Source organism: Sinocyclocheilus anshuiensis, unplaced genomic scaffold (assembly GCF_001515605.1).
Source record: "Sinocyclocheilus anshuiensis isolate Anshui unplaced genomic scaffold, SAMN03320099.WGS_v1.1 scaffold354, whole genome shotgun sequence".
Lineage (NCBI taxonomy): Eukaryota > Metazoa > Chordata > Actinopteri > Cypriniformes > Cyprinidae > Sinocyclocheilus > Sinocyclocheilus anshuiensis.
The window spans coordinates 206,350-223,972 of record NW_015544195.1 but is presented as its reverse complement, the minus strand read 5'-3'; the positions used below and the strand labels follow the sequence as shown (position 1 = coordinate 223,972).

Genomic DNA, 17,623 nt, shown 5'->3' with positions numbered 1-17,623 from the left:
GTGTTTGTGTGTGTGTGTGTGTGTGTGTGTGTGTGTGTGTGTGTGTGTGTGTGTGTGTCTGTGTGTGTGTGTCAGATATCAGAATCATGTGCATGCATTTATAACCATGGCTGCATTTGTTCTGATTTGCATTTTTAACATTTTAGTAATACAGCTCCCAAACAAGGTTCACTGGGACGGTAAGAACATTGTCCTCAAATCGAATCTAGTAAAGAGATAACAGAGTTGTGTTTGCGAGATTGATGAGTCATACTATCAACTTGATATGGGGTGAAGACTTTATATAATTGTGCTTTTGTTTCCTGTTGTGCTGCTCTGGTTTTGCTGAACTTTATAGGTGTTCAGAGGTCATAGCAGTGAGATTACAATACGTTTTACCAATGTTGACGATGCTTCCTCCAAGTTTTCAATCCTGTTCCATTAAAAAAATTCAGAAACGAATCCAAAACAACTATTAGGGTCATGATAATATTGCTGTGGTGTTGCATAAGATGCCATTTAAGTGTAATTACGGTCAGATTTTGCGAAAATGTGAGTATTTAGAAAACTGTATTTAGAGTGTTTTGATTGTAATATGTTGGCATAACATTCTCATGTCTCCCTCCACTGTCGCTGTAGGCTGTGATTCAGGGTTTGGTAACGCTACAGCAAAGCGGTTAGATGCCATGGGGTTTGAAGTGTTCGCGACCGTATTGAACCTGGACGGAGAGGGAGCCAAGCACTTCCACAGAGTCTCATGTCTCCCTCCACTGTCGCTGTAGGCTGTGATTCAGGGTTTGGTAACGCTACAGCAAAGCGGTTAGATGCCATGGGGTTTGAAGTGTTCGCGACCGTATTGAACCTGGACGGAGAGGGAGCCAAGCACTTGCACAGAGTCTGTTCATCACGCCTTACCCTCCTGCAGGTAGACATCACCCAGCCTCAGCAGGTACAGCAAGCCCTGCTCGACACCAAGGCCAAACTTGGAATGAGAGGTGAGGGTTTACTTTTGAACTATGCCAGAAATACGCACACACAATCACATTCCAACATGCTTGAACACAATGAACCTAAAATACCCTTGAATGAATGTTTGTATATTCTGAAAACTGCCAGCAACTTTTGGTTACCCTGAATAAACTTTAACTAGCTTGTGGTTTCCATTAACATTTCTGTTGAACCAAATCTTGGAACCATGCTATCAACAAAGCACCCCATTGAATTACCCTTAAAGTAGGTCAAATAAATCAATTCATTTGTGCTCCATAGGCATTTTTTGGCATACATTTTTTGTTTATTTTTCAAGAGATTGAGCATAGTCGGGTATATATGTGTTTGTAGTGTGTGGGTTTTTTTGGGGTTTGTTTGTTTGTACGTGACCAACGTGGATGTTTAATCTCAGAGAAAGTGTTGGGTAGAGGAGGGGATGGGGTGGAAGGGTGGTGTATAATTTGGCAGTACTTCAAGGGGCTGTTTTATTTTCAAACATACATACCACAGCGCCAGGTGGCTCATGGACCAATCAGGGAAAAAAAACTGTTTTTCCATGCTGCCTTTTTCAAAACTCAAAGTCACCAGATCAGTATTTTATTCTTTATTCTCCTCAATTTAGATGCTAAGCTTAGGGAAAACTGAGGACATATCTGAATGCTCATATCTCAAAGAGTTTCTGTAGATTTCGTTTTTTCCCCTATACACTCTCCAAAAGAAGGTTTTCACAGTCATGCCATAAAAGAACCATATAGGGTTCCCCAAAGAACCTTTCATTTGAACACTTCTTTAAAGACAGTAAACTATTTCTTCTTGTGTGAAGAACCTTTTTTCCTTTACAAATAACCATTTGTGCAATGGAACAGTTCCATGGATGTTAAAGGTTCTTCATGGAACCATAAATAAATCCCAATTAAAAAACGTTATTTTTAACTCAATCTCTATGTGCAGTAGCTGTTTTTAACAGATTATTTCAGGCCTTTGTTGTTCTCTCCTCTCCCTGTTTCATGTCTTTCTCGGTTGAGGCATTGGTTTCCTTATTCTGCTAATAATTTCCCTAATCTATTGACCAAACAAAAGTTGAGAGCATGGGTGAAGAACATCATTCTTATTTAACCCGGAAATAAATTCAGACAGTGTTTTAGCGTAACTAGAGAGATATAAATCACGTGCTGTCTTCACAATCAGTTCTGTGCAATATCAGCAGATAAAACCCTCTGTACTAAGCCACTCCGTATCTCTGTGATTCTCCAGATGGTCTTGGTCAATCCATTAGACAGGGTTGAAAGTGTGCAACAAAGGCACATGTGCTGTATTTGGAACAATGTGTTCTGATGACAATAAACACATACAACACATTTATACACTTAGGTGTCACAAGTTTAGATCAGTGCAGAGCTTTTGAAAAATGTAATGACCATCACAATCATTGATTTTTGCAGTTCTGCTTCAGTAACTGTCACTTTAGAGCAGTGGTTCTCAACCAGCAAACACCCAAGTGGTCTGTAGATTATGAATGTGTTTCAATTAAGAAATTATTATTAATATCAAACAAAATCAAAGAACAATTAATATTTAAAAGGTGACTTTAAAATGCTAAAAGAACAAAATCAAGTTCTTGAAACTTCTAAAATTATAAAATGAACTGTGGTTCATTCATTTAATATTTCAGTACTCCCAGTTTCTGTTAAACACTTGTGAGGTCATCGGTCATTTCTGACCGGAGAATTTTACATTTTGAATTTTTAAAAATCGTAGCTTCACCAGAATGGTACTAAACTTGGTGACTTTTATGTCACTTGGTATGTGAACACACAAAAAAAATTGAGGGCATGATTTGAAAAAGCTAAGTGGTCATAAAAAAAATAGTCACACTCATGGTCAAATACAGAACATTTTTGTGTACAATCTACAAATCCCCAACAATGCAGAAACAAATTGCACGGCAATGAAGGGGTGAAACTCTAAAACATCTAGAGTGCAAAATCCACACACCAACTCACACACGCGCGGACACATACTTGTACACACACACACACACACCTATGAACTGGTGTGACTGTAACACTGAAACTATGTAAAAAAGTTCAAGAGTGTAAAACAGATCAAAAGTGTAATGAAGAGTGTAAAACAGATACATCCCCTCACACACACTTACTTACACACACTCCCAGACACACACATACAGAATTATACATACTCAAATGAATACACACACACACACACACACACACACACACACACACACACACCTATGAACTGGTGTGACTGTAACACTGAAACTATGTAAAAAAGTTCAAGAGTGTAAAACAGATCAAAAGTGTAATGAAGAGTGTAAAACAGATACATCCCCTCACACACACTTACTTACACACACTCCCAGACACACACATACAGAATTATACATACTCAAATGAATTGGTATGCTATAACCATATAGCCAAAATGAGTCAGAAGACTGAAATAAGAGGTTAAAATCAGATCAGACCCAGAAGGATTAAGCTCTGATAAAGCATTCCTATTCATTTTTGTTACATTTTTATAGAATTGTAATGTTTTGTGTATCAAAATGCTTTCTGTGTTCAGGTTTTTTAAATGTATAGTAATAATAATGCAAAAACCTACACTTCAAATCAACATTTAAAACATCAAAAAATATAAACCTTGACAAAAAGTAGTCTTTGAGAATGCCTTAATATATATTTAAATCCACAACCTAATAAAAGTAAACAATTATGCATAAAAACAACTAGGGAATTCACAAGCCTCTCAATAGTCCTATACAGGAATCTAGTGGTTACACCATAAAATTACAGGTTTTTCTTTTTTTTGCTCTCACCAGGAGGTGCTATTCTGCCTTCAAAAAAATGGATTTTAAAGGCCTAGTCTCTATTTTAATCTGAAATACTGCATTAATTGAAAAATAATTGTAAAAAAGGAGAAAAAAAAATGTTTGTACTATTTTCAATGGGAAAAATTTATCATAATTATTGCATAAATATTCATTAGTACCATCAAATTCCCTCAAAATACAAAAGAAAAAAAGAAAAAATATTATTGAACAAAAATATATTAAATTGATTTTACTGATGAAAAAAAAAGTTACATTTCAGGTGTCCGGTCACTTTTGACCATGAAGACCATGAGTGTGACTCCCAAATGAGGAGCGCACAACAGAAGCACCTTTGTCGTAATTACAGCATAAAACATAAAGTAACCTATATTATACTTGTGCATGTTTTCTTTCCTCTAGATTTGTGGGGGCTTGTTAATAACGCTGGATTGTGTGTGAACATTGGGGATGCTGAGTTCTCACTGATGTCCAACTACAGAGGATGCATGGAGGTTAACTTCTTTGGAACACTCACCGTCACCAGGACCTTCCTGCCAGTTCTCAGACAGGCTAAAGGCCGGATTGTGACAATCTCCAGCCCTTCAGGTACGGTGAACGCACACACACACACACACACACACACACATGTACACGTGAGCGCTAACCATCCAGCAATTGCACTTATACAGATATTATCTATCCGAGCCACTCTTCTCAGACTTCACCACTAATAAAAGAGAAAGAAAAGAAAGAGTCAGTTAAACTGATTTATGAGTGTTTCCATGTTCTTGTTTCAGTGCTTAATCTAATTAGTAGTCTCTTTCTCTCTCTCTCTGCCATCCACATAAAGTTGCTAGCGCTTATAAATGGAGCTCTGTCCGTCAGATGTTTATTTTATGCCTTCCATCTGGCTTCATCACACCTCACCAAACACTAATGGGAGTCCAAACTGTAACCCACCTGTTTTCTTTTCTTCTCAAGTGTCCACTAACAATTTCGACTTAGAGCAGCTCTCTGCTCAGGCTCATGCTGGAATTCAGTCAGTGGGGGAAATCGGTGGACTTTTAGCTTTGCCTGGCTCCCCTGATTTCATCTCCGTTTGTTTACTGCCATTGTGCCAAAACAGTGTGATACTATGAGTAACAGCCTGGCGCAGGACGCCATTGAGTTCTCCGTAAACGCTGGCGCACAGCCCTTTTAAATAAAGATGTCTCCATCAGTTCAGTCTCCCTGTAGAAGAAAACAAAATGTTTCAGATGCTACTGTCACAATACAGATGAACAGTCATTCTCTCAGAGGGCTTACAGGAGGCCTGTTGTCTTAAAACATCCCGTACATCCTCCCAGTGATTTGAACACAAGCCTTTTTATTCCACAAAGCCTTGAGGCAAAACCACACAGTTTATAAACAGTCTCAATCTGCAGTTAACCTCCACAGTGCTGCTTACTTTTCACCATTAAACTGATGATTGTCCTGGCTACTGTCCAGATCTTTATTAACCCCTACAATGAATGACACTCCTCCCTCTGTCAAAAAACAGCAAAGTTATACTTCTGGTACGTGTCCCATAAAGCCCATCACTGTGTCTTTACCGGTTCTCAGGCAACGTGACAGATTTGAAACAGTAATGTGGTAGCTCTTCCTATGTAGTTTTTTACAGTCTTTATCGTATCGGCCAGCTCATTAAAATGTTCAAGGATGTGCAGTGCTGTAAATTGTGATTATGATATCTCTATTTTCTGCAGGTGAGCATCCCTTCCCTTGTTTGGCATCGTACGGGGCTTCAAAAGCTGCTCTGAATCTTTTTACCAACACACTTCGTCATGAACTGGAGCCATGGGGTGTCAAAGTCTCCACCATCTTACCCTCTGCCTTTAAGACAGGTGATTAACATTTTAACAATGTGAAGCCAAGTTACATATACCAAAATATTGTATGCTTCTAGTTTGATGATTCATTTATCTGTATACTGCTGTTCTCTGTAGTCTTGTCAAGGGGTTGTAATTTGATGAAATTTAGACTTTCCATTATCATAAAAAATCACAGTTTAAAGCCACTTGTATGGACAATTTGGTGTATAAACTGCAGATTACCCTTTTTAACATCTAGTTCAATGAACTGGTTTATAGATTTTAGTTTATAACATATTGAAAATTAAAGTACAGGCAAGAAGTGAACCATTTAATTCTTCCCCTTCTACACTACATTATTAAAAATATGTATAATTATATATTCTTTATCATTATATTTGTGTTCTTGTAGTTATTTAGGTATTTATTATTGTCAGAAGAAGAAAAGCGAGTACAAATGTACTTGAAGTTTTCTTATCGGACGCTTAATAAAGCACACAAGCTATACAAGCAAATTAAACAAAAGATATTCTTAGACAAATGGGTTACATCTTGAGAGAAAACTGCCACGTCAGTCGAGTTCTCATTTAAGTTGTTTATTTACATCTGAGCCTCTGGGATCTGTCAGGTTTTGAGCTGACATTTGAGTCCTTCTTTGCACACCGACTGAACAGATAGTCCGGCCAAATGCAGGAATTACAATATAAATAACTGAATAAAGTGTCCCCAGACCTCTGTTTATGTCTCCAATCTGTCCTGGACCGATTTCTCCATGTCCCTCACATTCGTCGGTTTATGTTGCATATCCTTGTCTTGCAGGGCAGAGCAGTAACACAGAGTACTGGGAAAAAGAGTACAAGAACCTGATCCAGAACTTGCCTCCAAGCCTTCTAGAAGAATATGGGGAAGAATACCTGCTGGAGACCAAGGAACTGTTCCAGAGTTACGCAAAAACAGCCAATGAGGATCTGAGCCCTGTCATCAACACCATTGTGGACGCACTCCTCTCTCCTCAACCCCAGGTGCGATACTACGCCGGGCCGGGTTTAACGCTCATGTACTTCATCTGCAGCTACTTGCCTTTGAGCATCAGTGACAGGTTCCTCCAGAAACAATTTGTACAGAAGAAAGTGATGCCTCGTGCCCTTAGGAAACAACAAGGTCTGAGCCTCAACGACAATAACAACAGAATAAAGGAGAACATGAATAACAGTAATAACAACAGCTTCACAAAGATTATTGATTAGTTCTGGTAAAGAGTGTAAAAACATCCTTTAGCACCACTAATGTGATCTACTTACAGAGATATGTTTCCATTATGTATACTTTACTTTTCTCGTCTTCATTTTGTTGTATATATTGTGCAATATTTTGAGGGGATCACTGAATTGCACCAAATCATCTATGGTAAACCCAGTGCTTAAAAGACAGTTGACACTCATGAGCATAATAAAAAAGAGGTCATGCCCACAGGCCATATTATAATTAATACAAGTTCTCAGGTGAGGCAAAATCCAAACAGATAACATACGGTTTATGCATTTCTCATATGGCACAAATTCTGGGTGTTCACAATGGAGACACCTTAATTGAGTTTGGTGTGAAATTTAATTTCGCTAAGACATGGATGATCATTAACAGCCAAACATCTGAAGCTGTGTTCTGCACTGAGAGGCTGATGATAATGTTACTATGATCAAACCAGGGTCAAATGTGGTCAGAGTGCAACATCAAGTAAATATTGTGGGTTGTTTTTTTTTTTGTTCTTTAAGTGACCAATGGGCTGAAGTGGTTCCTAAAGTCAGAAGTCCTTTTTAAAATGTATTTTACTCCATAGTTTTGCATTTGTTATGTTTATTTTTTTCCGTGTCACATTTTTTGGTGTATTTATGCCATTTTGTTCTAAAATAAATCACTTAAACTGTGAATTTTATACAAATATGGAAAAAAGAACAAAAAAAGTTTTGAATTGTTCACTTGATCATTCTTAGTGTATATTAAAGTTGACTTTTTAAATAATCGACCTGTGTGTTTTTATATTTCCGGTCAGAGAACATGAACAATGGCTCCCTTTAGCTGCTCAAAGATCTTTGTAAAAGCTAAATGACCTTCTCTAATCGTTGTACTGAAACCCAGCCACCCACTACTGCTAATGGGTTAATTAGCTGTTACTGTTAATTAGCAAATGGCTCCGCGGCGATCCTCAGCTCTGTCGCTCTCTCTAGCGATGGCTGAGGGGCTGCCAGACGACAGCGGTGGAGGAGGCTGGAGCGGGTGGGAGGGCGAGCATTTTCGAGGAGCACGTCGTCCGGATAGGTGGTGAGATGGGCAATAGCCAGAAACAGTCTGGTATGACCCTCGAGCGAATTTTCCTCCTGCTCCAGCAGGAGGAGGAAGAATTCGGGGCGAAGGAGGGGATCCATAGGGCACACAACGGAAACTGAGTAAAAAGAGAAACAAAAAGGAGGGTACAAACGGAGGTAACTGTTTGGGTCGGATAATAATATTAAGTTTAAATAAGTAAACAATATGCAATATACAATGACATACTTTAAAGTCTTACCTAAGACTGCTATTACCAGTACATACAATATTTTCTAGACTACCAAATCAAAAACACTTTGTGTTTAATATAATGCTTATATCTTTCCCATTACCCCATTATGAATTACTGAAAGAGTATTAACTTTTAAATTCTAAAGACATAATCAGATGAACACTTAAGTAGCAAATGTAAAGCATAGAACACAATATTACAGTAACACTACAGCAGGAGTTTTCAAACCTGTCCTGGAGGACCCCCTGCCCTGCACATTTTGTATGTCTCCCTAATCAGACACACCCAATTTAGTTCTTGTAGTCTCTACTAATGAGATGATTTGTGGAATCAGGTGTGTTAGATAAGGGAGACATACAAAAGGTGCTGGGCAGGGGGGCCTCCAGGACAAGTTTGGGAAGCACTGGACTAGGGCTTTTAAAGGCAGGATAATTGGGGAGGAACAAGACACACCTGGAATCAAATGAACACAATCAACATGAGGAAGAAACTGGGTCACAGGGGCAAAAACACACACAGAATAGTCCATAATCCTGACATAGACTTTTTTAAAAGAAAATGAATACTATTCAGCAAAGGTACATTCAATTTTTCAAAACCCACAATAAAAGCATTCACAGAAGATTATTATTTCTGTTATTTTGAACTTTGTATTCATTCAAGAATCCTGAAAATAATAATAATAATAATTGTTTCCACAAATATGAAGCAGCACAACTGTTTTCCACATTGATAGTAATAAGAAATTTTTCTTGAGCACAAAATCAACATGATTTCTGAAGGATCATGTGACACTGAAGACTGGAGTAATGGCTGCAGCCATTTGGGGGAATGTGACCTTGCATACCATTGTCAGGGTTCATTTTTTCAAAACAGTTAAGTAACATGCATAAGGCCTGTTATAAAATAATTTCGATATCTACTGGGATAGTAACAAACAACAAAGAGTTAACAAATTACCCGTTAACATTGCTCTCTCTACTTGAGAGAGCCTGGACACTGAACAGAGGATTCAGCTGAATGTAAGCAGATCTACAATGGCTTCAGTCTCAGTCTTTGAGACCTTGCACAGACATAATCTGTCTCCCGAGACCTAGACCATTTACTACACACATTTCAATACAATTAATTTCAACGTTTTTGACCAAAGCACAAAATGCTCAGTTCCTTTGTAAAAGTTATACCAAGAACTAAGTCTGCACAAATTTAATGGAATCAGGACATTCATAGAGCAGGGGAACTGGCTCAAAACACCCACAGTTGAGAAGTTTAGCCTTTGGAGAAAGCTCAGAATCCCGGGAGATTAATTGGTAATAATGCTTATCTCATTAACTGCATTTATTGTTTTTGGAAAGAGCAGTTTGGCCTTTCTTTGATAGCTGAAACATAATAAGGAATAAATGGGACACATTGTCACACAGCACATCACATTGGGTCCTGTGATTAACAAAGCAGCTCTTGGTTCATAATTGATGAGAACTTTGTTCCTAAACAATGCAAATGGTCCCTGCAAGTAAACACTGTAAGTATGAGTGTCACTTGTGTAATAAACAGAGAAAAGTACGCTCAGCCTCCCAGCTGCAGCAATTTCGGAAAAGCATTAATCATTAAAAAAAAAAAGTTTTACAAACATTTCTGCTGTTCATTGTGTCTTTTTTCAGTTTCATCGATTGTGCAAGCTTTCATACATCAGCTTTTTCTTTCCCAACCACTGAATGATTGTGAAGTAAGTAGCTGGGATTTGTTCATTTTGAAAGTATCTTCATTGTTTTCATCCTTGATACAAGCAATTTTACCAGACTGTGATGTAAAACTAAAGGCTGTTAGGGACAATATGTTCAACACCAACTTCCTGATTCAAAAGGCAATACATCAACACAAGAAAAAATAAAATCTTCTTCTTGGTCTCCGAGCCATGGTCTAGCAGTTACTGCTTTCACACGATGAGATTTGGTGCTCACAATGGTGATGCAAGTTCAAGTCTGCGACAAGTTTACATCATTTGCCAAATCCTGTTCCCTTCAGAATATACTGAGAAAGAGTCGAGATTAATAACGCTGGTGGTGTCCTGAGGCAAAAGTTCAGCCAAACCTGAAAGGGAAAATTACTTAAAAAAAAATAAAAAATAGGGGAAAAGAAACTCAAGATATTTCACACACAACTAAACCTCTATCTGCAGGTCAGGGTGGGGATGTTGTTTAAACTCAAAAAGGGAACAACTATGTTAAAGGGGAATCACACTTCTTTTTTTCTTTTACACAAAGTAGGAAATTACTTACTGTGATGACGTGAAATTTCTGCAGTAACCAAATCCTGAAATGTTCATGTGAATTGTTAATGACATTTTCTATTCTTTTATCAATTATGAAGCACTACTTCCAAGATTTATTGGTTACAAACCCATTTGCAGTGACTGTATGGTCTGACACGTTGAGATGTGGTGCTCATATAGGCAATACAAGTTCAAGTCTCCTCATTCAAATCCCATTGTTTACTGCTCTCATTTACTGCCACTGTTAGTTAACATAGCAAAAAGGCCTCAATTAAACAAGACACTGGACCCAATGTCCTAGAGTTGAGAAATTTGGCCCAGAGGAAAGAAAAGCAACGAAAATTCTGAGAAAGAGTTCAGATTAATAATGCTAGTGGTGTCCTGAGGCAAGAGTTCAGCCAAATCCGAAAAGGAAAATTACTCAAAAAAGGGAAAAGAAACTCACAAATGTTTCACACACAAGTCAACTCTTGGGTGGCGGTCAGGTTTTTAGGACACAGGGCAGGAGATTGTGCCACTCAAAAAGGGAACGATAACACACCGCTAACATAAACACTGTAGACCCATCCAGTGTTACCTCACAGTTGGTCTCATTCACCATACATGGACTGTTCACAGGATTTTCCATTGTAACACTTCATGTTCTCAGCAGTACTTGTATGTAGAACTGATGATTAAAAAATAAAAAATTAGATTAAAATTTCAATTAAAAAAAGCTGCTTACTTGAAAGCTTCGCATTTTAAAACCTTTGCAGGTGTGCCACAAGTTTTAAGGCCATGGTGTCATTTGCCAATTCCCCTCAGGACAGGAGATAGGAGTGCTGCACACTGTCTCAGTGCTGCTGATGTTAAAATCCAGCACAGGACGCCAACATCAACACACTAAGTTCCTAACACTAAGCATACTTGGAGTGATGGAAAATGGTATCGCTTGTGCTGGCCAGACTCACTAGGCTAAAGAAGTAGATCCAAAACCATAACGGACTTCAAGGAACAGCCTCATACGTCTGTTTCTAAGTATCTCCTCTCTGCTGTTTGTTTTCTGCCGCTTTAATCATAGGAAGATGAAGCAGAATACTGAAAAAAACATTAAATACAAATACACTGTAGTATTTATTCACCCTCATGGCATTCAAAATCTGTATGACTTTCTTCTGTGGAACACAAAATAAGCTATTTTCAAGAATGTTGAAACCAAGTAGTTTTGGCACTTATTTTGTGTTCTGCAGAAGAAAGAACACCATACAGGTGTGGAATGACATAAGGCTGAGTAAAGTTAAATGGTGTTCCTAGAATGCAAAATACTTGTGTGGCGATAACAACAGAAACATTTTGCTACATGTATCACCTAATCCAAATGACATTGTTCCATAAATTCACAGACATTTACAAAACAAGTAACCAGAAATACAATACAGTAACCAGAAAGACCATATATATATATATATATATATATATATATATTTCCATGTATATATTTATATTCATATAATTGATATTATTAACTTAACATATTTTTCCTAAAAATATGCACATATATACATAGTGAGTAAAGCTCACTATTTAAACAATTTTCTAAAATTCTTGACACAAAATAGGACAACATTGACCGAATAGTAATATTTGGTACAGGTAATTGCCATTCATTTTATTATTATTAAATATTATTTTAATGGTAAATTATTAATAATTATTCAAACTATAATTACATAATTAATATAATGCAACATTTTCTCTAAAAATTAGCTTTTGAAATTTTAAAAGAAATGTAAAATAAATAAATGTAAAAACAACTTGAAATGTTCATGCACAAAATGAAGAGTTTCCTTTCTCAAAAATGAGGCCATCTATAATGCTTCATCAATGAGTTAACGTCTCAATGAAAATGCTATCTAATGTCACCACATTCCGGTTCATGTCATGCACTTCAAAGGCTATTGTGTTCCCTCTGTTTGTTTGTTTTCTTCCTGGACTGTGGGACACAATCACATTGTAGACAATGTATAGCGTATTTATTCCCAGCACTTGCCACTAGAACATTGGAGCTGGACCACCGGTGCATTTGTCAGATGGCCAAGCTGAGTTGAGAGGTACAGAGGGGCTTATGACACCACAGGACACGCATGCCCATCCAAAACAGCAGTCTTTCATAGAATGAAATGGGGCAACTGGGCCTCAATACCATTAATTTCATCCATACAAATAAATAACGGACTGGCAACCGTAGCCCAATTGTAATGGTGTCTCACTCTACATTCTCCCACTGGCTTACTAGAAATGAGGTCACAACCTTGATTTACATTTTTGGAGCAATTAAACCAGATCTAAATGATGCCATTCTTCAGGTTCACTTTCGAAGAATGACACCCGTTGTCTGATGCAAGCTTTCGCAGCTTTGCATAAGCATGGGAATGTGATGTCAGTTCATGTGCAGTGACTGTAAAGCAGTTCCTGCCCGTCCAGACACAAAGATTGTGGCGTTTCAGGATGCTTATATGCCGCTTTGTTTCACTCTGTTTGTAAGTGGAGGTCACCGGGTACAAATCCACATACATCAGTCCTCGACAACTTCTCTCATTCACTACTTGACAAGGGCCCACAAAAACATCATTAGTAGGCTATTTTTGCTCATCTGGTTTCCAAGAGAGATCTTGTTGTTAAAGAAAAAGCCCATGGAGATGAAGCTGCCCAGTGCACTTGTAAAACCTGTCAAATTCCAGTGCGGCCTGTGCAACCATTTCCTGCTGGTGCAAAGGAACACACAAATATGTAGACTTGTAACTTTACATGTGTATCAGCACCCATTTTTCCATTCATCTTCCTTTCTCCACCAGGTCCACAAAGATAAATGCCGTACTTGAGCGTTTTGCCAGTTACAGCAGGTGACAGTATGCATTTGACAGTGTCCTGTATCACAGTTGCCTCCCACACTCTTAAAATATCATCTTTATTTCTGTATCTAATTAGAGCTTACCAAATGCTTGTCCTTCAGGGCATTGGTAACACGTGACGACTACCACGGAAATACTAAAACTACATTTCCTAGTATCAGCAAAAAATAACCAAAGGCATCTCTCCGAGTCATCTTAACATCGGCCTGTCACCACTATTTATGGGGACGTGTCCAGAAGGGTGGAGAGGGCATCACCCTGCTCGGTTGCAGGGATTCAGAATCCGATCAGAGAATAATTAACATGCTCTTAAAGGCTCAGTGACAGAAGACATAAGATGTAGGTCTTAGACTGTTTACTATACTGTTTACTTTTAACATTGCATGAACTTAAAGGGATAGTTCACCCTAAAATGAAAGTTCTGTCAGTATTTATTCACACAGGGATCCTACTCTAAGCCAAATATCAAATTCCCTGACTTTCACTGACTAAAAAGCTGAATTCCCATGACCTATAATAAACAGAAAAACATGCCACTGTTGTGATCCCTCTCCCATATTTGATAGCTCGATAGTAGTTTTACAAACTTTACATTTAGCTTTTCTGTCGTCTGCTTTTAACACCGAGTCTTTTAAGTGGTCATTTTGTAGCCAAAGCTCTTGAAATTTACATTTTCTGGCATGTTTGCCTTAGTTAACAGGTACAGCCTGGTGACTGCATTTGTGAATTGCAAGTGATTGCTAGTTGACGAGCGGGAAGGGAATAAAATGGCACTGAAAATAGCCTAACCATAACAATAGGCAAAACGCGTGAAACAACGCAATAAAAAAAAATGGTATAGAAAAATTACATTTTGATAAATGGAAACTAACATTTAAAGCAACAAACAAAAATCCCTGACATTCCATGACTTGGAAAGAAATATATAAAATTCCCTGACTTTCAATGTCTGGAATAGACCTTTTAAAATTCCATTCCATGACCTGTGGGAACCCTGTTCACACCCGTGTCATTCCAAATCTGTATGACTTTATTCTGTGGAACACAAAAGAAGATATTTTCAAGAATGCCTGGCAGTGGCAACCAAGCAGTTTTGGCACATCTTTTGTGTTCTGCAGAAGAAACATAAGGCTGAGTAAAGTTAGATGGTGTTCCTATTATGCATACTTGTGTGACAATACAAGTCACATTGTGTACCACCTAATCCAAATGACACTGGATTCATACGCATTTACAAAAGTAACCAGAAAAGGCCCTAGTTTTGGGACTTCTTTTATATATACATTGAACGGCATCAGATTTGGCTAAACCAAATGTTTTTTGATTGCTGTTTGGTGAACATGAAGAAGAGGAATACCACATGTAGTGCTATAGTAATATGATGAAGTCAACAGTAATATTTCGGCACCAACATTGGTCAAAACAACTGCATATCTACAAACTGAATAAAAATAAATAAAAAAAAACCTTTGGGGGCATCTGAAAGATTTATGCATTTTCCAGGAGTACTACCATAACCTGTGCAGCAGTAAGAGGATGAACTCAGTTTAACCTCATTGTGCTCTTCTTTTGGCTGCAGTGAGATGGCTGCTAAGATAATTTGCATTCAGAAAGCTCACTAGAGTCCTAGCGATTTTCGGTCTTCTGAACTGCAAAAGGTCCAGAGCACTGCGGAACTAAAAGGCTGTGATTGTGTGCAGTAATTAAGCGTTTTTAATGAAACCTGAATTTGAATGTTTTAGCACGTAGAAAGAGTGAGGATGGGGTCATCTCAGGGACTGATCCAAACATCAGCTGAATGCCTGTCTATAGTAAAATGCAAATTCAAATTCTGAAGCTGGTGATGTAGCCAAAATGACAAGTTCAAGGCAAACTGCATGCATTGATAAAGGATGATTGGGCTATTTGCGCCATCTAGTGGTGGATAATGCAACTACTATTAATACTATTGTAGTTCTATAGCTTGAAATAGTGGATGTTTTTGTCTTCTTTTTCTTTTCTCTGAAAGACAGAATTAAAAAATACAAACACAGAAATACTTATATATATATATATATATATATATATATATTTATATATGGTGTATATATTTATAGATTTCATTTAGATCACTTAAAACACAAACAATATGGTTACAATAGTACAATTGATTTAGCCGAGAGCAAGGTCTTTCTTAATATTAGATCCATTTGACCTCACTGATTCAGCTGTCAATCACAAAATATGATCTACTCCATAAATTATGTCTGCACACATTTTAGCACTAATTTACAAATGGCAAGCACACAATTCTCATTTTAACAGAAACAGTGAAGAATCTATACACACAAAAGAACATTTTTTTCCATGTTAATTCCCAGCAATTCTCCTTTTTTAAGGATAATCCCATTGTTCCTTATTTGAGAAACACAAGCAAAACAATTACTCTGTAAATCAATCATAAATCCATTCTTATGTAACTGCGCAGTTCAATTGAATACAACAATTTACACAATATGATTTACACAGAAATTCATTCTGCTTGCGTTTCAAAATAAGGCTCACACTCTAAATTACCAGTGATTCTCTAACACTCATCAGATGCGGATACTGGGAGATCAGGAGTTCAGGGAGTTTTTAAATCTGAAAATGTACATTAATTGAAAAAGTATGCAATGCATTAATAATAATAATAATGGAATGTATGTTTTCTTAGCCTACCACAGGAAGAGTATGACAATTAGATGTCTTGGGTTTTGCATCTCAAGTCAACTCTCCTGTTTTCCTGCAATTCCCTGCATCCTTCATTTGCAGTGGGCTGTGACTGGCTGCCAGGTGACATGGTTTCACAGTCATGACATCATGAAGAAAAAAAACATTTATTACTTTTCTAAAACTTTCCTTTAAAAAAATCCCAAGGGTGGAGGGGAGGGGAATGCAATGGCATTGTTTTGTCTGTCAAACAAAAACGAATGATACTTTTACTCTAATAAAGACAATCACAATGAAAGGTAAGAGTGGCGTAGTGCAAGAAACAGAGGAGACAGAATCATAACTTTCAAACCTTAACATAACAGAGCACAGTTAATACATGCCATGTGGATCATTATTCAAGACTAATATGATGTACCATTAGAATATGGGGATGTAGTTGTCAATCTTAGCCCGATGCCTTTGGGCAATACACTCAGCAATCCACACAATGTTCCGGCACTCTTGTTCCTTCAACTTGACGTAGGCATAGAACACACTGAAATGAAACTGATTCAGGAAGGCCAGCTTATTGAGTTTCACCTGCAAACACATTTCAAACAGAGGCATTTGCTAACATCATTGGATTATGATTTTCAGTGCAGTAACATTCACTCTCTTTCACATTGAACAAAAACCTTTGCTCACCTCATGTTCAAAAAAGCGATCCTCGAGGGTTTTGTCTCCTGGGTTGCTGCCAGCACCCTCAAAGAGAAGCTTGTATTCCTGAAGCAACATGAACTCAATTTTAATCCTCAAATCATTTCGGTGGCCAAAACTACCAGAGACACACACTAAGTGAACTTCACATCAAAACAACTCTAAAGGAACAGTTCACCATAAACGAACATTCTGTCATATAATTAATCATGTTGTCATGATGAAATGTTATTTTCAAGTCATATACTTACAGGGTAGTATTCAGCCACAGCTTTGACTTGCTCGTAATCATCTGCACGGGCTAGCTGTGCAAGACCCTCTGGGTAGAGCTTGCCACAGTGAGGGAAGAGTTTAGCTCGGTCTTCTTTGGAGAGCTCCGTACCAAAGGAGTTAATGGTAATGATGAAAGCTCTTCTGTCTGCCTCAAACTGATACAAAAACAAATCTTTGCTTTAGTTCTTGAATACTGAAATATGTCAACTGCAATTTAAAAAAAAAATCCTATTTCAGACTCAAGGTCCCTATACTTGATTTTACAGATGTTTACTCACCTCCAGAATAGGGCACATGGTATCTGCAGTTGTGCCACCCAGTGAAGAGCAGAACTTGTAGAAAGCTTCTAGATAAGCCTGGAGACACAGAGAGGAGATCAACCACAGATTTCTTAGTTAAAGGTCTTTAGAAATAATTGTTTATATAAAAACTGATATAATAATAATAATAACTGTTGTAATATTGACATTGCGCTGGTAACATGCCTAGCACTTTGTAATCCTATATACCTTATCGCTATTTTGTTGTTATTATGATTATTTTTTCATTATTATTTCTCATGTTCATCTTATCTTAGTATTTGTATCG

General features: G+C 37.6%; 2 protein-coding genes across 2 annotated transcripts in view; one reads left to right on the top strand and one right to left on the bottom strand.

Moving 5' to 3' along the window:
* LOC107696685 (corticosteroid 11-beta-dehydrogenase isozyme 2-like) overlaps positions 1-7,812 on the top strand; it is a 14,294-nt gene extending 6,482 nt beyond the window's left edge. The window contains exons 2-6 of the mRNA XM_016497142.1: positions 619-722; positions 866-974; positions 4,223-4,408; positions 5,548-5,685; positions 6,472-7,812. Coding sequence (XP_016352628.1) covers positions 619-722; positions 866-974; positions 4,223-4,408; positions 5,548-5,685; positions 6,472-6,899 — 965 coding nt within the window. The 3' untranslated portion in view covers positions 6,900-7,812. The remainder of the gene's footprint in view (positions 1-618; positions 723-865; positions 975-4,222; positions 4,409-5,547; positions 5,686-6,471) is intronic.
* Positions 7,813-15,745: 7,933 nt separating this feature from the next.
* Positions 15,746-17,623, bottom strand: part of LOC107696666 (V-type proton ATPase subunit d 1-like) — a 6,790-nt gene continuing 4,912 nt past the window's right edge. The window contains exons 6-9 of the mRNA XM_016497129.1: positions 17,314-17,391; positions 17,014-17,190; positions 16,751-16,828; positions 15,746-16,645 (exon numbers count right to left, since the gene is read on the bottom strand). Coding sequence (XP_016352615.1) covers positions 16,484-16,645; positions 16,751-16,828; positions 17,014-17,190; positions 17,314-17,391 — 495 coding nt within the window. The 3' untranslated portion in view covers positions 15,746-16,483. The remainder of the gene's footprint in view (positions 16,646-16,750; positions 16,829-17,013; positions 17,191-17,313; positions 17,392-17,623) is intronic.